At 43.5% G+C, this 24,247-nt stretch overlaps 1 protein-coding gene and 1 long non-coding RNA gene across 4 annotated transcripts in view; one reads left to right on the top strand and one right to left on the bottom strand.

Annotated features, from left to right (window-relative positions):
- Positions 1 to 24,247, top strand: part of FAM219A (family with sequence similarity 219 member A) — a 92,679-nt gene that overhangs the window by 57,145 nt on the left and 11,287 nt on the right. For all 3 annotated transcript variants that reach the window (XM_064405706.1, XM_064405705.1, XM_064405704.1), the window contains exon 3: positions 21,058 to 21,160. In XM_064405706.1, coding sequence (XP_064261776.1) covers positions 21,058 to 21,160 — 103 coding nt within the window. The remainder of the gene's footprint in view (positions 1 to 21,057; positions 21,161 to 24,247) is intronic.
- On the bottom strand, positions 16,723 to 22,188 carry LOC135291474 (uncharacterized). Its single transcript, XR_010354262.1, has 3 exons — positions 21,843 to 22,188; positions 20,191 to 20,274; positions 16,723 to 19,828 (listed from the first exon to the last, which is right to left on the bottom strand). It is a non-coding gene; the product is annotated as an uncharacterized LOC135291474 (long non-coding RNA).

Below are 24,247 nucleotides of genomic sequence, written 5' to 3'. Positions count from 1 at the left end.
GTACATTAGTGCTTAAGAGATGTCTCCAGCACATCCTTATTAGGAGCCATATCCAGATGGAGCACATACCACAAGCCTTTTGAAAACAGAGGAGAGTTATGATAAGGAGAGAGAGAGGAACAGAATAATCCCCAAGTGAAAATCTCAGGGCACCACATCCACTGGAAGGCAACAGATCCTCCTAGCATTCCCAGGAGATGAGATATTATTTTAATGAAGCTTATGCCATCTGCTTTCCTATTTTGAATTTTTAATTTCCCTTCTCTGGTCTGAAATCCCTACCCAGACAGTCTGTTTCTGTCTTTCCTAGCAGTCATGACTTTAGTTTGTGTTAAAACAGAAGGGGCAATGTGGAAATTGGTTGGAGTGCTGTAAAACATGCAACAGGTGGGATGAGGGGTTGTGACAGAGGCATCTTCATCAGCACATTTACCACACTGGGAGGCTGGCAGTAAATGTTCTGCATGCCTGTCTGCAGATGAACATGTGGGAGAGAGGCAGAGACACTCACAGCAGCCTTCAGCCCTCCAAGGTGCCTGTGGCCTTAGATGTAAGCACCTCCTCTCCTTGGATTAGATAGGGAATAAGGCACTGTTTTCAGAAGGCTCCTCAAAGGGGCCATAAAAGTATGTGAAAACTGAATGTGTAAGCTAAAGAAACTGAGTCACACCTCAAGGATGTTACTGGAATGCTCTTCACTTAGACCAAGCAGAATGGGTAGGGTTAAAAAGCAGGAAAAACACCATCACAAGGACATAGAGAATGCTCTTCCCTGGTGTGTCTGACTTGGCCAAAACTAATTTGTGACTGAGCCCCATCTTGGTAGAGATGAAGTGAAAAGAGGATGTAATCCATCAGGGGACAGAGGCTGATGACATGTCTGTATTGTTAGCTCTTGCCTTCCAGCCTGCTGCAGTGTATTCATGGCAGATACTGAATTGCTCTGTGGTCAGAGAGAAATAGTACCAGGAGTATCAGTCAGAACTACAAAGCCCTCAGGGTTCAACTTAACAAAATTGCTGCATTTCTGTCTGAAACTTTACAGAAGGTCTCTGATCCCAGTAAACAACAGACTGCCCCACATGGCTTCTGAGTTTGATCTTTCAATTGGTGTATGTGTTTTACCCCTTCCCCCAAGGTGGGGTGTGCGTCTTAAAGCTCTCCATCAAAGAGCCACAAAGCACACAGCAGAGCAACCTATCCCAGTGCTGCCCAAAAGCATGCCGTGCTCAGAAATCCCCTTGCAGCACTACTCTTGCCTCAGGTCAAGATGCAGAACTGGGAAGTGCAGTCACAAACAGAGCCAGCAGCAAGCATCTTGTGTAAGCTAAAAGGCTCTGTATCTACTTCCATCTGTGGCTCCTTTTCTGCATCATCACTTCCCAGTCTGCTCCAAAACTTGTGACTTCTGAGGCTTTTCATACAGAAAACAGAATAATAAAGGGGAAGTTGAAGTAGACTGGACAGATCAATGCCATTAGTGTATCATTTTGTCAGTATTTCAAGTACTGTACTATTCCCAGTTGCTCTTCTGTAACAAGGTGATTAATGCTAATTAGGTACAGCAGCTGTTGTTTCTGGGAAGATGCTCTGTAGGTAAATTAGGGAAACATTTTATAAAAAGGCTCTAACTCTTAAGCTAGGTCCCCAGGTTCCCGCTCTGTTGATAGAACTGCAGATTTTCATATCCATAACTGTTTGCATGGCGACCTCAAGTGACATCATTACCTTAAGTGCAAAAAGCCATTTTGCTCCCGTGGGAGCACCCATTTCCTTGAGCACAGTCTGTGCACTGTGCAGGGGGAAGGGTGGGGTGGAAGCCAGAGAGCAGGAGCAATACAGCACTGCTATTGATTTTCTTCATGAAGACAGAAGTGCAGCCCACCACTCGGAAGCCTCATGAGCTTGGGAGGAATTTATTTAAACATTTTTTCATCTCTTATTACTCTTTCCATTTATAAGAGAAATGGCATACACAGATTTATGGTAGCATCCTTCATGTAGGATATTTCCAGGCTCTTTTTGGGAAGGATGAGAGAGTGAACAGCTGCATCACATTAAGGCTAGTAGGGCTGTCTGCAGACAGAGCTGCAAAGACGAGGGCAGAAAAACAGTTCTGACAGGCATATTATTGCAGATTAGTTAGAAGAGAAGTAGAGGGGCAGAAAGAAAGAGGTGCCTGAGACAGGCTTGGATAAGCAGTAAAGCCATTCAGACAGACTGGAACAAAACAATCACTGGATTTCAGCAGAGAGACCTAGGCAGGAGGGAATGTGTGAGGGAGTGAGACAGAGGGAAGGGAGGTTCCAGACAGCAAATCCCAGGAGCAGAGCATGAGCACATGAATATGGGAATGATGTGGTATGACGTTCACCAAATGACCTGGCTTTTTGTATCACTGTAATTTTGCTTGATTTGTTATGCCATTGCACCAGGGCTTTGCTGGCCTTGCCCATCCCTCCACAGTATGTGCATCTCTCCCATGACACATTCCTGGGACCAACACACCTCACAAGCCAACAGACTCACACCCACTCACATCTTGTGTTGCACACACCTTGCTTGGCTAATACTCCCTTCAGTCATGGAGGAAGCAGCTGTATTGTAAGTGGATAATTTTGGGGTGTTACCTGGCTGTTCTTTATCCAGTCCATACCTTTATGCTACCTGCAGTCTGATAGTATAGGAAGGAGAGCTAATCCTGAAGATATTATTTTATTTTGTATTGAGAATGGGCCAAAGCATTCAGAGTCTGAATGGGGATTTTGTACTTGAAGGAGAAGCCCAGAACTGCAAATTACAGGTTCTCTTCTATGTCTGACCCACCACAGTCAAATTACCTCAAATAGAGAAGCAGCTCAGAAGGTTCTGAAGAAAACTAAAGTGAGCAAATTATTGAGAGTCTCTGATAGAAAGGAGAAGAAAATTCAGTAAAATAATGAAGTAGTGATGACAGTAAAAAGTACCTGGTCTAGCAAAGCCTAACCCCAGCAGGCAGCACCACACAGTGGTCTGTTCAGAGGTCTCATTACACAAGTACGTGTTACTCTCATCAGTTTCCTGTGAAGCGTGTAGAGAACTGGCTTAAAAGAAAGAGGTCTCCAAAGGTGATTTACAGCTTGTTCCTGACATTAAAAAGATTAACAGCAGCTGAGATGATAAGCCTGCCTGCTCAGATGTTGGTATCTTCAAAAAAATCAACTCCGAAAAGGGCAGCAGTACTATATTCTGGCTCCTCAAAGTCCTATGTCCTTAAATGTAGGTTCCACCTGTCCCACCACAGTGTAATATTTCCCCAATTCTGAATTACCCAGTTGTTACTATTTCTGTAGTTCCTTCTGATGTCTCCAAAGGTAGGTGAGTTCCTGCCTAGCAGTTGAGGGAAGCAAGTATAGCCCAGTATAATTAATGTAAATTGGCTCCAGAACAGACCACAGCATCTACAGATAGTGTTGGGTGATGCATTTATTTAATGTGTTTGATTTATTAATGATGAGCCTTAAACTGTGCTTGATGGTTAATTGAATTTGTTCTGATTTTCATGTGATGTGGGCTCCCATTTTGTCTTCTCTGTGCTGCACTCTCAGCTCTTAACAGGGAAAGGTTACTGTCTGCTTATTGAATGTAGGGGCTAAAATGCTCCATCAGCAGATCAAGCTCTAAGAAAAGAGATAACATGTACTTCTCAAAGGGAAGGAGCATGTCCTGGTATGGTAAGTTCACTGCAATTTTTGGTTTTTAGCTGCTATCGTTATGCACAGAGGATATGTTCATAGCAACCTGAAAACTTGATGTTGCTTTTGTGAGATATTAAAGGATTCTTTGGAAACTCAGAATTCATAAAAACACAGAAATCTTGGTGTGCCACAGCAGGAGAGCAGAATAAACAAGGATGTCATCCATATCATGTGTCCTGTCAGTAGCAGAGTTCTTGTTAGATGAGGTGATCCTGGTTGCAGACCTCACTGAGCATGAGCAGAGGTACACCCAAGGAACCCTTCTTCTGTGATCCCAGTCTTTGTTCCAGGCACAGCAGAGAGTGTTACATCCACCTGTGCACAGCAGAGCCCCATTTTTCCAGACCCAGCCAGTGGTGAAGCCAAAGCACTACCTGCAAGGCCCAGCTCTAATGTGGCAGGCAGGGAGATGTGCCACAAGAAATGTTTGTTGCAGCAGCAGCAAAGGACATTTTTTGGCCAGTCAGCAGCAGCCACATTCATCGTGTGCATCAGTTTTGGTCCAGAGAGGGTTAGGGTTAGGGAGGAGCAATTCCCAAAGGCAGGAGGCAGCACAGAAGAAACCAGTCTGTATTTCTTCATGGAAGGAGAGTTGGCCAAAGACATGGAGCCATAGGGGCCTGTGCTGGGCACATGTTTTCTAGGTTCAGCTGTTGTCAACATCTCAGCCTCTTACACCAGCCAACACCACTGCTTTATGGAGAAGCTTTAGGAGTGGGAATTAAGCTGGAGTGAGGATAGCAGGACTATTTGTGCAAAAAGGCCTCTGAACCTTCAGAGTCCTGACTGGGACTATAGGGAGTTTTACCTTTTCCCTGACAATCACTTCACTTCTGACAGGAGCAGGGCAGTGTGGTCTTTCTCCAGAAAGACCACAGCCTTCCTGCTCTGCCACATGTAGAAAGTAATTTGGCACCTGTCTGTTTCTTTCAAACTTGTTTTTTGGCACCATTCTTCCCTTGTTCTGCTTGGCAGTCATGCTCTATAAAGCACACTGAAGGAAAATAAACCTATTTTACAGATGCCATATATTTACCACAATAAAATTTTATTTAAGAAAAAAGTTACAGCAGTAATTGGACAGTCTGATCCCATTTCTCTAGTTGTTAAACACAACTATCATTCAAAAAGCTTTAAGTGGTGCCTGCATCATGGCTGAATAGCTTGTGCTGAGGGTATGCTTTTCTGCATCACTCATGGAAATCAGACTTTGCAGCCTGGTACAAAATAGCTGTGGTCTCCTGTTTGAAACATCTTCCATAAGGAAAAGCAGAAATTGTTGATCAAATTTTAAAACATTTGAGCATTGTCCAAACCCTCTTTCTTTCAGGAAAACATGCCCCGTAGACAATATGCTTTCTCCAGGTTGTTACAAGTGGAAAGGAGGGGTAACATGTGCATTCCTGGCAGATGGATCCTAGTCAAATAATCATCTCTAACATGTGTAATAATTGTGATCTGTTTGTGTTGGCCTCCTACTAGTAGTAGACTCCTGTTCTCTCCACACTGCTTTGCAAACTGCTCCTCTCCCAGGCTTCCTCCCACTTTCTGTATCAGTGAAATCATCCATCCTCACTTCTAGAGGCTGCACAGCTGAGCCATTTTTCTGAGTGACTTCTGCCTTCCTTCCTCTTCATGTCCTTTTCACCTGTGAACTCTGCCCAATTTTTTTTTTCCTTAGCTCTCTGCCTTTTTTATCCCACTTGCTGCTTACCATGAGAGGAGCCTGAATTGGTTCAGCCTAAGTCTGTGAATGTTCAACCCTTTGTCTCATAAAGTAACACTGTTTATAGCACAATAAAATAAATCCTCTACAGGGCTTTAAGATAACTCTACTATAAACCCAAAACCATTGGGTTTACAGTAGAGTTATCTACTGTAAACATTTTTTGCTATATCTTTGATTTTTTTGCTATATCTTTGATTTTTTTCTGCCTTCTGCTCTAAATGGAAGGCAGTTCCCACTTTTTCCTCAGAACCCACTTACCTTCTTTTTTTTGATCACAGCTGTGAAATTGGTACAATCAAGTCAGCAAGTGTTAATGTGTTCTGGAGGAATGGTGCAGTTCTGTCTAGCTCACTAGTCTGAAGCTCATGAGTTTTAAACTGCTTTCTGCCATGAGTAAACTGCGAGTTGGCTGTGAGAAGAAGGTTTAATCACACCAGGTGTTCCAGAGCTGTGGGCTGTTGGCAGCCCCTTTGCTGCAACTCAGCTCCCAGGTCTCACAGGTGCCAGAAAACAGCCCCTCTCTGATCCCCATCACTACCCAGCCTGAAAGTAAGAGCTGTTTTTCAAAAAAAGGGAAAAAATTTCTACTAATTACTTTAAATACTGGTTCTAGAACTAGAAAATTGGGAGAACACATGAAGAGTACGAGTGAGACAATTGTACTTTGTATGAGTTCATCTGAGAAACCATGTTTGACATAATAAATTACTCTGCTAAAAGTGTGTCTTGAACAGGACAAGCATACTAAATATTTAAAGTGGTGCTGTCAAGTTTGAATCCATGATGCAAGCTGTCTTTAAAATTTGGATTTTCAGGTTTGCTTACATTTTTTTAAAAGAAAAGTATCCTGGGCTTAGATTCCCTAGTAAATCATAGCACCTTTTTTTTTTTCTTTTAGTTGACTAAAAGAACATATAACTGATGGCTCCAGAATTCTTCACAAATTCATGTCTAATTCACAAGGTGGTTTTGACCATAAAATCTCTGGGAGACTCAAGTCACAAAGCAGCTATGCCTTTTTTAGCTACTCACTTTCAGCGAGAACATGAAAGACTCAAGTTCAGTTTCTTTTTCTGCCTGAATGCTTCAGCTCTCAGGTGGAAGTGTGGCTTTTGCAGCCTCTGATCTGTGGGGCAGGGGTTGAGGCAAAATGTGAAAGCAAAACTTCAGCATAGTTACTTGTGTGCAGGCAGATGTTGTTTTTAGTTCCTCCAGCCTCACATAGCTGACTCACATCTGCCTGTGTGCAGAAAAGCTACAATACACCACAGTCCTTGAATTTGACCTCGCTTCCTTCGGGTTTCCTGTCCTTCATTGGAACAGGATGATCAATGAAAGGAGGCGATCTTAGCTCCTTTGTTGGCAATGTGCTTTTTTCTATCTGCAGTTGAACCTTCCTGGGTACTGGGGAGTTCCCCTCTCCCTGGAAAATTGAAGTCATGATTAGGGAAGGCTGTGGCTGCTCTGGGTCTCATTGACAAAGTGAATTGAACCCTCTACAACACATTCATCTGACCTAGAACTAGGCTGTAATCTCTGCTTCAAAGCAGGGCAGGTAGAGAGCAGGAAAAGGGCAGGGCTAAAGGGAGCAAAATGCCGTGCCAGTTGTCTGCATTTACCTGGTTATGACCGTCAGATGGGACATGACCAGGAGTTCTGAGGAAAGCTTCATGTGAAACTTCCTCTGTGCTATTGAGGAATGATAGCATCATGCCTGAGGTGGCAGTAAATTGTCTGGAGCATCAGTGGGTACTCATTCCCAGCCTGTTACTTTTCTCACCTTACAGAAATCCTTTTTCACCATGAGGACAGTCAAGCATGCAAAATGCTTCCTGGGGAGGTCGTGCCATCTTCAACCCTGAAGACTGAAAATCTGACTGAATAAAACTCTGAGCAGCCCAGTGTGATCCCATAGCTGGTGCTGCTTTGAGCAGGACTAGAAACCTGTGATACTGCTTCTGGTTAGGACTCCAAATTGTTTTTTTAAGATGTCTTACAGTTTCTGTTCATTACAAAAAAAAAAAATAAAAAAAAAAAAAATCCAACAACAAAAACAATCCCACCCCCCCACCAAAACAAACAAACAACAAACAAACAAACAAACAAAAAAAAACCACAAACAAACCCCATTCTATCCAGTTAGAGTTTTAGATTCCCAAAATAATCCAGAGAACAGAATGTTCTCTGCAAATCCAGCATAACCACAGCTAGATTTGCAGAGGTTGACTTAGGTGACTTGCATGAACTGGTATAAAGCAGTCCTCTGGTATGTCCCCTGGTAAACAAGAAAAACCCAACTGCTGCTTGATTTTCATTTCATTATAGATGTTCTTTTTAAGTTTTAATTACTGCTTTTTCTTTTTTCTCTTTTAATTCACCAAACCTTCTTGGTTGATTTTGAAAACATGTTAAAACTAATTTTCTCTTTTGCTTGCATCTCTTACTCATTCCAGTGTAGAGAGAGGGAGATTGGTTCTTTTGCAGATATGTTTCCTAACTTACATTCCTCAATGCTGAATGATTTTGTAATATGAGCAAGCAGCTGATTTCTTCTACCTACTGTGTCCTAGCAAAACATTAGAGCATTAGCACAGGGCACTAACGGAGTGTACAAAGCAGAACCAAATTAAAGTGTTTGTGTGAGGTGACAATCAAGCTGCCAAGGTGGCTGTGCAGCATCTCCATTTCTTAGACCAGTTTGAGCTGTTCTTGGTGTTGGTCATGTCTCAACGAGCCTTTGGGAAAGACACTTTTATCTTCTGTGAGTTGGATTTTTAAGGGGATTTGCAGAAAGAGATCATGACCCAGAGGCTGGTTGTCACACACATATCCCTACCTGCTGCATGCCACAAATAATGTATGAAGACATAGAAGAAAACAAAAGCAAATGAGTCATCCCACATTTCTTCCTTTATGAATCCCATGCTTTTTTCCCTGTAGAATGAGGGAATGGATTTGAATCAAAGAAGATTAAAATCCATCCTGGAGGGTGAGGTTGACTATTTTAATGTGAAAAGTACTGTTATGATCTTCTTAAGAAGATTTTAGGGCAGGAGTGGAGGCAGTGGGCAGGTGTTCAAGACTGTTAAATGTGTAGAGGTTGCCTTGGGAAAAAGTGAATGTTGGTCTGCAGCAAACTGATTTCCAGAAAAAATAAATACTCCCTCATGGTCCACAAGTTCAGAACAAAGCTGATTGTTCAAACAAAACATCTAACAAGGCTACAGAACAATACTAAAAATTTTCAAAGGCAGGATGCAAGAAAAGAGCAACTTGACAGACCTGCTCTATAATCCAGAGGCAGGATCACAGAATTGCAAAAAATGAAACAGAATTTGAGGTCCTAAAAATGAAAACTCAGGAATGCATGATTTGTAAACAGATATTACTAAAAAAAAAGATTATTCAGGACAGTCCTTCAAAGCCTCTGGGGTCTGCTACATACAGATCCCTCTGCCAGTCCAGCAGTGTTGAAGTCACCCAGTTGTTTTCAAGTGGTTCACAGAGATTTTCAGTAAGTGCCCCCTGGGCACTATCTACCCAAGCACTGACTTGTGCTCTCTTTTTTCACGTTTTCCTTCACATCCCCAGCTCCTTGCACTGTTGTTTGGTGTTAGTTGACCTTCATGAGGTCTGTTCCATATGATCAGGTTATGAAGCCAGCAGTAAATCCTAAGTACTATTTTTCTCAAGGTCAGCCAAAATAAACAGAGTGCATTTAACACTGCAAGTGAAGTACAAAAACCACAGTCACTTTCCTTGCCACTGAGGCCTTTCCAGTGAGCAAAGTGTGTTAAATTTAACCCCCAAATTCATCTCTCCGTGTTACTGGAATTTGCCATTACAAAGCACCCTCTCCAGAACAGACAAAGCAGGGACACTTTGTTGGAGGTCTTGTTTGTTCCAATTCACTGCTTTTAAGCATGAAATAAATGAAATTCACAGAAGACAATACTTTCTGGCTCCTGTTTCCAGTGCAGTTCTCTCCAGAGGGAAGTAGAAGAGCAATGGTGCTCTGTGGCTTTTTCACCAGACATTGCTGCAGGCGTGATACTGTCAGAGCTGTTCTGACAGCTTTGTCATAGTGTGGTCAGGGGAGGAGATGCAGCTTGCTTTCCTTTATATTTTAGTGGACCCTGGAGACCTGGCAGGAAGAAACCTTGTTTCTGTCATCGGGCTGAGTCAATATGACTTCAGGCACACAGGGAACAGATGCAGAAGATAGAAAATTGCTACTTTGAGTTCTTTTTCTGTTTGTTCTCATTTTTATCGCTATGAGTTCCAAGTCAGGACGTGTCTCCTCAATCAGATGGCTTTGCTGGATTGTTTATTGAGTGATCAGACAATGATGATCCATCCTTACTCTCCTTCTCCCAGTGCACATACTGCCCAAGGAGATGCTCTGTTAAAGACAGTTCTTCAGATCCCAGTGCCCTTAGATTTTGACTTAAGTGCCATCCCTGAAAAGGACAAGGCTGTCGGTGCCTGAGCTTCCTCCATCCCTCTGCTGAAGAGAAGTAAAAGATTTTTTTATTCACTGAAGCCTGGTATTACCCTTCCATTCACCTCACAAATGCAGCTGTTAAAAGCCTCAAAGAAACAGAAAATATTTTCAACCCTGCTTTCCCTCTGCTCACAGCTTTTCCTTTTCAGCACTGATTGTGCCAGCATTAGTGGGGTGGAGAGGCTGTCTGGAAAGCTGAGTGTTAATGCTGTTTCTGTCTGGGTCTTGGCAAAAACCAGGCTCCTTCCAGCACAGTGTGAGAGAAAGAGATTCCAAACTTGAGTCACTGAACATGCATGTGTCTGTGTGTAGACACCTCAGCTCCTCCATCCTCCCTGCACTTCAACTTCTTCCCTCAGGGGACCCAGTGTCTCATTCCCAGTCTCTCCTGCAGACATCCCAATTCAGAGTGAGTTTCTGATGTCCCTTCACAAGTGAAGTTGTCTTAAGGACAGATAAACCTGACACCTTTGTTTTCTGTCCCCAGGGTAATTTGAGATACAGTATGACCTAAAAGTTCCTGATGCTTGTGTGGAGAGAAATAATGAGGCAAAAAAAGGCAACAGTTGATGTTGTTAATCTGCATACAGTTGATTGGCAATGGAAACCCGTGTTCTTGATTCAAATCAGATTATGAATGGAAAATTAGATTATTTTACGAGAATGAATAGCAAAAAGAAACACAGAGCAAGCTTCTGTCTTTGCAAAGACTCTCTAAAATCTCAGCATGCCTTGAGATTATACCTCCCTGCTGTCATGTCTTTTGCTTTACATTGGAGTCTGCAGGATTTTGTTCCTTGCACATTCTGCCTGCTCTGTCAGCAACCAGCCAGGATCTTCCCACTATCATCTCCTCTTCACCTCTGTCTGTCCACCTAGCAGCACAATCTGACTGAAGAGAAGTAATTTCTTATCAAGTCCCTAATAAGGTCCCTGACCTTTAAGAGTCCTTTTCGTATCTTGACCCTCTTCACTCCCCTTTTTTTATCATTAAATTAAATCCACTTTCACTGCGCTTAGGTTTCTGTATATACGAAAGTTCAAAGTCTGTTGTATATCTTAATTATTGAAAGATAATTCAAGCTGAGATTGTAATTAAAAGGAACTGTGCATCACTGAAATATCCACCATTCTAGATGCCTGTAGTTCTTATGCACAGTATCTCTTTTGTCTTAATTTCCTCAGGCAAGCAACTGTGTCTTCTATACACACTCCTTAGTCCCTTAGCTCTACTGCCATAAAGCCTTGCCTGCTGACACCCTCAGGCTGCTTCTCTACTCTTTTCTTCTCCTCTTACAACTCTCCTGTTCCTTTCATCTTATCACAGCTCCAGTCAGGCAGCCAAACAGATAGCTGTACAACAATAAACCTTATGTTTGTATGCAGTTGGCAATTTTAGCTCTCAAATGTGCCAAGTGAAGCTGAACATGTACTCACTGTGGCCCAACATATACCTGACCCAGGGATGCAAGGAGCACAAAAATTATGATAATTCTTGTATTGCTTTTTCATGTCTCCTTCCTTTTATTTTAGAAATGCTTCAGAAAATCCTTAGCTAATGGTCTTTTGATAAGAAAATCCAAGCTGGGATTTTTTTTCCTTCCTTCAGTGCATACAGCTGGCCATTCAGGAGGGAGGTAAAAATGTTGGCCTGCCAGAATTTCTGCCTCAGTGGTTCATTTAGGAGAGAGGGTCAGATAGAGGGATGTGGCAGCTGCAGCATTGCCAGCAGTCTCATTTAGTGCTACGGTGTTGAGAGCAGGCAGCTGGGAGACAGAATCAGGAACCTCCCCTGCCAGCTGTTTGAAGGAGGTGGGGCCATTTGCCAATCAAAAGGCATGAGTCTTTGCAAGATCAGTAGTGTGTGGCATGACAGAAGGGGGCTCACATTCAGTCTTACTAACACCTGCCTCCCTTTTGCCTAAACTCCCATTTACAGCCCCCCAAAAGCAATGTTAAACCTTGCTCAAGCCAGCAGTGCTTTAGCACCCATCCTTTCTGCTTTGAGGCTGCCTGTGGTGAGCAGGGCTGGGGTGGCAGTGTCATAACCTCAGCTCTGAAGGGACATGCCAGCAGCTGGAAGCTTGTGGTAACAAACCTCTTCTGAGCACTACTGCCCCACCAAAGAAAGGTAGCAAAAGGATGAAATACATCAGCATTAAAATACTAAACTGTGATATAAACTTGTCATGTTGGAAATCTGTGTTAAAAATTGTCATCATCTTTCCTAGCATATTACTGCTTTCTTCAGCATGAGCCAGGCTTTCCCTGAGCCCCTTTGAACTCTCCAAGCCATCTTGACTGAGGCTTCAGCTCAGCAGTGCACATGTCTGATTTCCAGCTGCAGGGCTCTGCAGTAGGGGTGGCATCTGTCATCCCCCAGCTCTGCTTCCTCTCCTGCAGCTCTTAAAGCCACTGCAGCCTGAATTTTGTCTTTCATCTTGTCTTTCAGGACTCTTTCTCAGAGATTTCAGCAGGGACATGAGTTTTCTCTGGCCAGTCCTGTTTCCCTCTGCCACTTAGAACCATGGCTGTGTTTTGTCACCAGTCCTTTTGGGAGGTGTAATGAGAAGGCAGCTGCCAAACACCTCAGCCCTGCACCTGTAACATGAGGACATTAAGGAACATGAAACAGTTGATTGCCATCCCCTTTGCCATCCTCTGCTAACACCAATAGATAACAGCTCTACCTAAGAAAGGAGACAGAGGATCCCTTGCAGATGGGAAAAGATATAATAATTTATGATAGTTTGGGACTAATCGCTGAGCCCAGTCCTGTTTTCTCTACCAGAGCAGGGGCCAGCCAGGAGGAGGAAGGTGGCAGCACCCTGCCCTCTCAGCCAAGGCACCCTACAGGGAGCAGCTTACAGCACCCCCTGAGCCCCATCTGTTAGAGCATAAACCACAGAACAAAGCCAGAGATGAAGCCATGAACTTTCTCTAAAGTCTCTCTACAGAAAGAGAAAGAGGAAAGGGGTTCCCGCTCCTCTGTGAGGTGAGCCACTCAGCCCAATCAAAATACCAAAATGACAGGCCAGGCCCTGTGAAACTGTGCTTGTAAGGTCTCCAGCTGCCCTAGATAAATCCTGCCTGCCCCCTTACCATCTGGGAGGAGAGGGAGAGGGAGAGGGAGAGGGAGAGGGAGAGGGAGAGGGAGAGGGAGAGGGAGAGGAGAGCAGGAGACTTTGAGCTGCCCCAGGTGTAACAACCAGGCCACAATACTGAGCTGTCCCCAAGGGACACCATGCCCCAGTGATCTGGCAGCAGCCTCAGGTGCCACCCAAACAGCTTTTGCAGGTATTTCTGGAGCAGTAAAGAGAAATGTCAGGGCATGCAAAACACAAGGGGTCTCCAACCCTGCTCCGAGACAATAGAGTCCACTATCCCTCTGAAACAAAATTCCTGCCAACCTAATTAATGAAAGCTTAATCAGCAGATTGGTTAATCATAAACTTATTAAATAACTAATTGAGCTCTAAGGCCATGTGTCAAATTTCCAGACTGCGGCAGCCCCTTGGAGGAGGGATCAGGTCAGTAATCCTATTAGGGGAGCAGGTTGCTGTGTGCGACAGCTGTCCAGCTGAGCCAGGTACCCAGGACTACAGCTCACAAATTGAATAGCAGGAAGAGGCACCCTGAGCTGTCCATGTCCTGTTCTCCTGTAGAGTTTCAGAGTAAACAGGCAATTCATCCAGTGAAACAATGCCTGAAAGTCCCCTTCTGGGGAGTAGAGTAATTGGAGGGTGACATGCCCTGCAAATACTCTGCTCACTATTGACTCTCCTTCTTCACCTTTTCCAGGGAAGAAAACAGTCATGTTAACCAGCCTAGTTGCCTGTATCTATCTGCTTTCATCTTACTAGACAGAAAATGCAGAATTTTGTTTGAAATGCATAGATTCATGGAAACCAAATGCAGCAGATGATAAAGCAGAATGGATCAAATATACAACATTTTTGCTGCTAAATAAAGTCAGAAACATGGCTTGTACTGTCAGCTGCAGTTCAGTCCTGGTAAAAGAAAAGGCCAAGAGTCCTTTCCAAGCAAAATGCTGGAGTCAGCAGGCTGTGAGTCCCTTCTAAGCTCGTGTGCTGCCTGTAGCATTATCACTTAGGGCTTTATTTGTTTTGCCTACTGATGGAATTCAGTAAGTCATTCCAAGCAGGGCTATCTGCCAGCCAGTGAAAGCTCTCCCAATGACAACATATTAAAATATTTTAATTATTATTTATTATTTTATTATTAAATCTGTAGTTTATGTAGGCAGTATAACACATGCGTTCTCCCATAGACCAACCTTTGGCATGAAAGGGTGGACATTTGACTAAGTGCCTTTGCAGTTCAAGCCTACTGATGTCAGACTTTATTAAAAGTGTTTTTTTCATACAAATACACACTATATGATGACATTCTGGTAACCAAATGCTGTGAATATTCAGCTAAGCAAGTTTGCACTACTACTCTCCTGAATACACATCACATTTAGTACATGCACCAGTAACCTTAATGCTTCTTCACAGAACATCAGAACTCATAATAAATGTGATGTAGGCACTAATATTACCTCTGTGTATCAGTAGATTGTGCCTATAGCATAAGTGATGTTTAAATGAATTGAACTATTTAAGCGAAGAGAGCTAAATTGCCCTTAAAAGTCTCCCTTTTTTGATTTTTTTTCCTTCTCTTTGTTTTTGTCTCTCATACCATTTAGCAAGGTCAAGCAAATGGCTTTGGCTTAAACTTGTGTTCAGTTGAGTAAAAATAATGAGGGGGCATTTGTAGAAGTTCTCCCCAGGTGAAGTAAATTAATTCTCTTTGTCCCTTTAAAATACTTTAAAAGAGAGCATAGCTCAGTTTTATGGATTAGGTCTTTTAGAGATCAGTTTGTAAACAGAAAATTTTTAGCTGTGCTTGTCAGGATGCAAATGCTTCCCCAGATATCTAACTTTGTTCTTCTGGCTGGCAGGTAAATGCAGACAGAAAGGTATTTTCATTTACTTTGAAAAGTAAATGAAAATACCATGTAAGTTATTTTCTGAAGGTAAATGTGGAAAATGGAAAAAAAAATTACATTTAAATATTGCCAGTGCTGTTCATATATTCCAGTTTTGACAGTGATAAATGAAATTCTTCTATCCAATATTTTGCAGCCATTAGGAATAAAAATCTCAATCCTTTAAGTGAAAAAGCACATGCTGAATGAGAACAAAATAAATGCCCTTGTGAGGTAGGAGCTGTGACAATAGATGCCTTTGAAATCAGTACAGAAAGGTGTTGAAAGATGAAGAGAGATTAATTGCTGCCTGCTGCTGCGCACTCGCAACCTGTCTGCATAAAATGGCTGCAGAGGCAGCTGGAGCAGAGGACTGGGAGCAGCAATCCCGGTTCTGTGCTCCCCTGCTGCCACAGATCCTCTGCACGGCTTTCAGGTAAACCAGTTATGTGGTTTCTACCAGCAGTAGAACACAACTTACTATTTATACACTGCTGTATGAAGCCATGAAGAGGTAAAACGCTCTGTGTGTTCATAATAGTGTTAGTTTGTTTTGTTGTGGTTTTTTTTTTTTTTACTGAAGTGTACAGCCATGAGGATTTCATTGCAGGAAATGACCTGCTCTCTTCTGGGGCTAAGCCAAATAGTGGGTAGAAGCAGAGAAACCATTCCTTCCCATAATCACATGAGGGTCAGAAACATGAGATCTGGAGCTGGGATAGCATGGCTAGGGAATGAGGACACGCTGCTGGGAACATAAAGCCACTTTTGGTGATGCATGGTTTAAATGGATGATAGCTTGGGCTGGGACTGACGCACTCCTTTACACGTTCTCCTCTATGCTAAGGAATAGTGCCATGTTTTGGTGCTTGTTTCTGAAGGGAAGCACAAAATAACATCATCCACGCCCTCAGAAACCTCTCAGTGACTTGCACAGGCAGCATTGTAGCTGAGTATTACCTCAGAATGAGCCCTGCACTGCTGTGCATGCGATGCACTGGCTGCTGATAGTAGCTCCCGTGCTGGAAGTTAAAGGGCTGCATCCTTTAACAGTAGATACAAACATTAACTTTGTAGTCACTAGGTCATTTACCAGTTCTAGATCAGGCCTTCTTGGGAGCTGATGGGAGCTTAAAACCACTCCAAGCCCACTGGTGTTGGTGCCAGTTCTCAGCCGTGCCAAAGGCACAGAGAAGCAGCCAGATGCGCACAATGTATGGAAATGCTGCTGTTGGATCTTTTAAACCTGGTCCAAGAGGGACCTTGGAAGACAGATTCATACCTGCTCTTTCCAGCCAGCTGGAGTTAGAAACTAGAAAATAGTTCACTGTTTTCCCCACGTTTGTCTGGGTCAGAAAAACAACATGCTTCAGCTAAGAATATAGCGTCTCACCCAGGTTGGTAGTTGGGTGACATAGCTGTCTGACCCTTGCTATCTGAACAGTCTTTTCTGAAACCAGTGAAACAATATCCTTGTTCAGATGGGCTGTCCTGAGTAATCAGTGCTGATGCCTGGCCTGTGTCAGCTTGAAACTGTAGTCCCTATGTTCACGGCAGGGGATTGGCCACAGATAGGTCCTTTTTGTTTCTACTGCACCTGTTTAGTAAAAATCGCTTTTCTTTTGCCTTTTTTTTCAGTGCAGGTAGGCAGAGCCATCAGCTGCACTAATGCCAGCCACATGGTCACACTTACACTCCAGGGAACATGGGGATCAGCATGGTCCTAACACACAACTTTCTTACACCTTCCTTTCCACACACCCTGCAGGCAAAGCCCCAAATATATGTATGTACCCTGAAATCCTCTCCAAGCAGTGACAGTCCTCACTGACAAATACTGTCAGAGGTGAAAGGTAGATAAGATTTCAATGTTACCTAGCTTCATGCCAATGTCCCCCATCTAAGTGATGCAAGTGAACTGAAATCAAGACTTGGGCTTGAATAAGCTGTAGACAGCATTTCATTCTTTCTCATTTCATTTGCTCATGAACCTGTTCATCATTCAGCAGAATTTGAGTAGACATATTAATTTCATTTCACATGTAATTTAAATTCTCAGCTTACTTGAGAAATTAGAATTCATCAGGGAATCAGAGTCCTCAGCCTCAGAAACAATTTAGCTGATTGTGGGGGACAGAGAGAGAAATACATCCCAAAATCTCATCTCATCAACCTTGAAAATGAAAAAAATACAGTTCTGTCACACTGTATTAATTGCTCTTTATCTGCCACTTCAGCAAATCCCATGGGTCCGCGTGCACTGTCCCCATAGCAGGAAGCTCCATCTTCTCCTGGTCAGGCAGGTTCACAAGCAGTTGAGTTACTGAGGTCCAGCCAGCAGCTCTCAGCAAAGAGACTGGAGCAGTCAGCATCTGCTTGTTCCACCCCGCAGTGCAAAGGAGGCAAATCAGCTTCATCTGCCATAAAATAGTGTTTGTGCCAGTCAGGCTGCCTCAGCTGAGGGGGCTGCAGGTAGTCAAGCACAGTGACAGTCTGACAATGGCATCCTAAACCACTCTCCACCCACCACTGTCTGATCATAGCCAGACTCACCCACTACCTTGGGACAAATGGAAAATGCGCTTTTAGGGTGTCTGATTCTTCAAATATCTCTTCAGCATAGTACAGCATGATGTTCACCAGATTCCTGCATTGTCTGCTTTGCCTCATGTCACAAAAAGAACAGTTCTGCAGGAAACTCAAGCATATGACTACTTTTGGCATTTCTGGTTTGGGGAAGATAGTAGGCAAAACCAAGGCCACCCCTACATAGCAACATGCTCCAAACAAACTGTTCAGCATTTGATTTATTAAAAAACCTTGTAAGTGTTATTAAAACTGGTTATGATTTTGTTTAAATGCTGAAACCAGAGAAATAATTTTAAGGATTCATTCAACTCTGATTTTTAGTTTAGGCACATTCACATTAAGTCCATTCTGCTTCCCATGCTTCATTACTATTTTCTCTCATCATAAAGCAGCTAGACACATCCTGCCAATTGAACAGGTAACCATTTTAGATTACACTAAATCATCTCAAGAAGTACTTGGAGTCATTTGTTAGGGCTGTAGGTGTTCCCATGGTAGGGGGAGAATTCAGCCCCCTCTTGACTCTCCCTAAAGAGGCTTCCTGTGTGTGACTTGTCAGCATGCAGTTATCTGACCATCCACCCTCTGACACATCCTGGATCAGGCAGGTGAGTGAATACTGGGACAGGGACAGTTTGCTGGCGTTTGGCATGCTGGGGCACCTTCTTATTAATTTTGCAGGCAACTATAGTAGGAGACCATTGCCAGGCAGGACACAAGGCTGGGCCAGTTGTGGTGCTGATTGTGTCTGCAGCATACATTTCCTTTGCTACTTTTTACTTGGGTGTTAATCCCTACTTTACTGAATGCTCCATAGTCTGCTTGGCTGTTGTCTTGTCACCAGCAGAGCTTACTTTGAAGCAGCACTTGGAGCAGATGCTGAATGGCTGAGATGGAGTCAACAAGCAGCACAGGCTAGTGTGGGGCTAGCAGGAAAGCAGTGGTTTATTTTTTAAGCAGATGCATCTTCCCTTAAATGGTTTTTGTGTCGTAAGGGACAAAGTGTCTCAAAGGTGAAATGACAAGGTGAACAGTAAAGGAGGAGAAAGATGTGATGTGGTTGGCAGATCCAGACAAAAGTCTGTTCCCTATCCTGGACCCCCTCCTCACACACTCACACACACACACACACACACACTCATGTGCTCCATGTGTTCTTCTTCTGACACAACATCCAGGATTAGCTGAAGTGGAACCGTTGCAGCCAAATTCCCCCGTGAGTCAGACTGACAGCACAGGTGTCTGTGTTCTCCAAGTTCTCCACTGAAACTGCAAACTGCTGCTTTACTTCAAGCATGGAGATGAGTAGACTGTCTGTGGTGGGGTGACCCTGGCTGGACCTCAGGAGCAATCAGAGCTTCTCTATTACTCAGCTGGACAGAGGAGTGAAAACACAGAAATAATATGGGCTTTCCACAGGGTCACAGCCTCTTTCAGGCACCCACCTGCTCTATTGTGGGGTCCTCCATGGACTGCAGATGGATCTCTGCTCCCTCATGGACCCCCATGGGCTGCAGGCAAATGTGTTCTGGTACCTGGAGCAGCTCCTCTTCCTGCTTCTGTCCTGACCTGGGTGTCTGCAGGGCTGTTTCTGACACACCTTCACTCCTCTGTCTGGCTGTGGTTGTGCAGGATTTTTCCCCCTTTCCTAACTGTGTTATCCCAGAATCTCTAACACCATTGCTAATGAGCCCAGTCATGCCCAGCAGCCAGTGTCTTGGAGCATGCTAGCATTGGCTCTGTTAGACACGGGGAAACATCTAGAAGCTTCTCACAGAACCCACCTGTGCAACCCTCCACTACCAAAAACTTGCACACAAACTAAATACATCATCCTACACAGTGATCCTGCTGATGATCAGGCAGGATCTTCACACTGCTAATTTAACATATTTTGCAATGTCAAAGGCACACACAAACTACTTCATGCCCTCCCAACCTTCTCTGCTCTGTCCTGCTTCTTGAAGGAAGCTTCTCTCTGAAAAATCAGTGAAAAGCCAGAAGGAAGCTGGGTGTGGTTAAGGCTCCCCTGTCTGTTTCAGCCCTGCTGATGATTGCCTGTGAGCCATCACACCTGCACTCACAGTGTATTCAGCCCCCTGTAACCATTTCACCAGCATACTAGAGCATTGCCAGCCTGTCTCAATGCTGTGTATTTGTGGTCAGCACTGGAGCTTCTGATGGAGATGAGTAGAAATCAGGTTGTATTTCATGTTGTAGGTATTTGCCTTTGTAGTCTTGCTTTATCTCTCTCTGAACAGCAAAATTCATGTGGCCTGCAAAATATCAGCCTTTTATTCTGGAGACAGAGGTAACCAATGCATTTCCAAGTTCCATACTGAGAAATTACTCTGATTTCAGGTTTTGATTTCAATCCTGAATCAGTCTTTCAAGTTGCTCAAGCCCGAGTGAGTTATTAATCTAATCCTTTTTCTGCCAAGTTCCATGTGCATTTATTCACCTCTGCTGTCAGCAGGAGCAGACTGGTATGGTTTGCAAGTCTATGTATTCTTGTCTCGGTGTTCCTCATCATAGCAATCTCTAGGCATCCCTGCTGCTTAATTCTCCCTCAAGAAAGAAAACCTTGGATGTGTGTCCCCGTGCTCTGACTTGTGAGGAAGGGAAAGGGTTGGCTCACCTTGAACTTGCACGCCATAGAAGCATGCTGCTTTTCTCACAACAAGTGAGAAAAGCTGGTCTTCTCTCCAAGTGGAAATAACATCTGCAAAAGAAGAAAAAAATACACAACCCAACAACATAATTCACACATTGTAGGAGAGGCCGAAGCAAAACAAATTCACTATTCAGGTTCCTCAGCAAGCAGTCTGGTACACCTGTTATTCAGTCATGCCACAAAAGTAGTTTCCAGCATTTTCTTACACTCTGGAGAATTTTTTTAAACTGGTCTCATTCCTGCCTTACTGGCCCCATGCTCAGCTTTTCCATACAAGCCTTGCCTGCTGTTGCACAATGAGGTTGGGGTAGTTAGCTCAGCTTTTGTGACTAGCTGGTAACTCAACACAACTGATCTTCTACAAGAAACAAGGAAGGACTTTCAATCAGAAAATTTAATATCAATTTATATACATCCCTAGGTTCCCATCCCTGCTAGAAGCAGAGCCATATTAGTAGAGCACAGTATTGGGGTCCATCCAGCAACTAGCTGCAGACAGGCACAAGGTCTGTGCCTGTTGTCTGCCTCAGCTGGGTTTCATCCAGAAGCTCCAAGACCTTTTGCGTCTTGGATACCCAGATTTTAGTGTGTTCCTGTCAAAAGGCTGCTGTGAGTGAAGGTAGATCAGTTTTAGTCCTTGGTGACCTTGGAGAAAGTGGGACACAGCTCATCTGGCCTTTGTGGTGTCCCTTCATAAGAGGTGGTGAGCTCATGTCCTTCGCTGTTAATTTTGTTGTGCCTTTTGCCACTACCAGATCTGGGTTTCTTCTTATGATGGCCAGCTAGCCTGCTGCTCTAATTTTGCTTTTCCCATTCCTATCTCCTATGCAGAGAAGCAGAGGGAGCTGGCTCGGAAGGGGTCCCTGAAGAATGGCAACATGGGAAGCCCAGTTAATCAGCAGCCCAAGAAGAACAACGTGATGGCACGAACAAGGTAAAGGACTGGAAAAGTACTCGCAGTTGTGCTCTGAGCTGCAGTCCCTAGTGGTCCTGGAGTGGTCAGGGACAATGTTCATTGCATTTGCCTTCTGCCAGCCACACTGCAAGAGCAGTGATGGCCCTTCCTGGAGCTGCTGGCCCAAATGCTCTGTTCTGTGTTGCATCCCAGCCCCTGGGAAGATGCATGGACAGCTGAGCCCAGAACCAGTGGTAGTTCAGCCTGTAGAAAGCAGAGGCAGCCCAGCCAGGTTAAAATTAGGGGGTTGATAGAGCCATCCTGCAGGTTCTGAGTAGTCTCAGGTAACACCTAACCCTGCCAGTGGGAGAGGAGCTGTGCTTCTTCATGAAACACAGACTAGCTTAGAGCTTAATTCTGTTTGGTTGCTTTTGTCACTGTAAGTTCCACTGCTCCTTTTTGAGGGTAATCTATTCTGCTACTGACAGATATAGTGAAGGCTTGTAAATAATCCATCTCTGTGTGACTTTCTATACACCTTCTCCACCCTTGGAACAGCACAGTCACACTTTGCTGGAGATGCTTTGGAAGAGCTCTGTAAGAGAGTATTAGGCAGTCCTACAACATGCTGTAAACAAAGACATTCTGAGCTAAATATTTTCTTTTAGAGTATTTTTATTTTTTGTCTGTACAGAGTTCAGTATACCAATGTATTACTTACCTATGTTCAGAAGGAAGTAAACCTTGTGAGCCCACAGGATTGCATGATTTGCATGCTGCTAGAAATGTGGCAGGTTTTAGTGGAGGACCTCACTTAAAATGATGGAGGAATCTGGGGAATGCTGGATGTTTACTGATGAATGGGAAAGTTGCCTGGATTACCATATATTAAGTAGAATAGGAGCTGCAGGTGAGAGCCTCTCTATATGCAATGCATCTGAAAGATGAGATTTCTTGTTCACACTAATTCCCCAGACCCAAAATATTAGTCATAAATCCTGACAGGACCTTGTCAACTTTTAGTTGTAAGTCCCTGAAATACAGGGGGAATATGTTGCATTGCTTCCTCTCTGTGTTCAGGTGTTGAGACCATATAAAAGAGCCAGTGGCAGCAAGAAATTCAGGAACTGTGCTCAGCTGGGTTTTCCATGCCCACTGGTCCTCCTTATCTTCCAAGTACATTCTGGGAAAAAAATTGTTTTCTTTTGGCAATAGGCTGCAAGCTAGCATCCTGAGAGAAATGGTAGCAGATTTGCTGCTTGAGAGGTTTAGAATCACTGAAATTAGTGGAGGAAGATAATAAGGGAGAGAAGATGGAATAAATAGAGCTATCTACCTGTAACATGAGTGAATTTTCCATGGAGAGATTGTTGTTTCCAAGCTGCCGATGGAAAGAGCGGAGCAGTGACACCTATTGACAAAAGATTTCAAACAGCCAGCTCAGTTTTATTTCACTTAGGGACATCCAAACACCTCTGAATGCTTCAGTCTGTCTTGGCACAGACAGGGCAACACCAGCAAGGCAGAAATGCCACAAGCTTGTTCAAGCAGGTTTTCACAAGGTAACAGTTGCAGTATAATGGGATATATTCCGGGAGGGTACACTGCAAAATTTCCAGATTATTATTTAAGTCTGAACTGTTGGCTTCCTCAGGTCTCTGCAGGAGAATTAAAACCATTTTCCCATTTTTGACAGTTCTGCTCTTCTCATCAAATATGTTTTCCTTTGTGCTTTGCTTCTCCTACTCTCTGCTCCACCTCCTCCTTCTTCCCCAAAGCCTCTGTTATTTTGTATTATCCCTGTGGATTTCTGACATCCATCCTCTAGTACAAGGTTGCCTTCACCATTGAGTCCTCTTCTGGGACAAGGGTGCAGCCAGCCTTACAGGTGGGAGTAATTGGACCCATAACACTCTCAGTCTCCCTAAAAGCAAATTAAATGTGAATGAGGTAGGGGTGATGCTCTTCTTATGAGCACAGACAGAGCCCACAACGCCATCCACACCACTTGAACACAGCTGGGTGCTACCGTCCACTCTGGGTAACCTAAACTGGGACCTTTTTGTCCAACCTGTGTTGCTTCAAGTGAGCAAAAACACAAAGACAAAGAAGATTATACCAGGGCAGCTGCAGACAAAAGCAGCAGCTACCACTGCTACCTGGCTTTATTCCAAGGACAGTGGGAAGTGAAGATAAGGACAATCAGGATGTGAGGGAAAGACTTAAATCAGGGGCAGAGACACTGTAACAATTTTTGTTTCTGTAGCAGTTAAATTAAAGTTTTTTTATTATTAAGAAATAAGACATTTCTCAAGAAGAAGATGTCATGGGGTTTTATTCATCAAGTAAATATCACCACAGTGTTCTCCTCCTAGATCACCTGAGAGTGCTTTGTTCACTGATTATTTAATAACAACTGTCAGTGAGTATATATGGAGCAGGGATTGAAAAACTGCAGTGAAAATGGGAGTCAGTACTTCTGATAAGTATGGGAAAACTTGTGCTGCCAAATCTCAGCTTCAGTTCCCGATGTCTTTGCTTCTTGACTTCCCGCCTTCATACCTCAGGAGCAGAAGGACTGTCTCACTTCTGTGAGAAGGGCTACAGAATTTTGCAAGTGGATCCCATTTTCTCCAGTCCCCTGGTGCAGCAGTTTGGAAATTCTGTGTCAGGTTTTAAATTAATTTATTTAATTTATGTTTCAGTGAACATAGTAATAAAATATAACTAATTGTGTACCTATATATCTGCTTTGTAATAGGATTTGATATATCTTACTCTTCCTGAGCTTGGCCATTTTTACAGTGCTTGCCAGGACTTCTTATTTCTAAAATTGTTAATGGCTTGCTGCAATTATCTGTGCAGAAGCAGAAAGATATTTCAGGCAGTTAGAGAGTAGTTGGAGCATGGATGGATTATCATATTTAGATTTATATTTCTTCAACTCTTAGTGAAGCATCATTGTGCATCATGGTGTGTTGTTAAAGACCACTTGGGAGAAAACCTAACTTAACTTACTGAAAGAGAAGATTTTTATTGCTTCTATGGTTCTTGCCTGCTGAACAACGAACCTTACTCCATTTGTTTGGTTTAGTTAATCTTATTTTAATTGTGAACCAAATTATT

Source organism: Passer domesticus, chromosome Z (genome assembly GCF_036417665.1).
Source record: "Passer domesticus isolate bPasDom1 chromosome Z, bPasDom1.hap1, whole genome shotgun sequence".
Classification (NCBI taxonomy): Eukaryota; Metazoa; Chordata; class Aves; order Passeriformes; family Passeridae; genus Passer; species Passer domesticus.
This window is presented reverse-complemented; position numbering and strand designations above follow the sequence as displayed.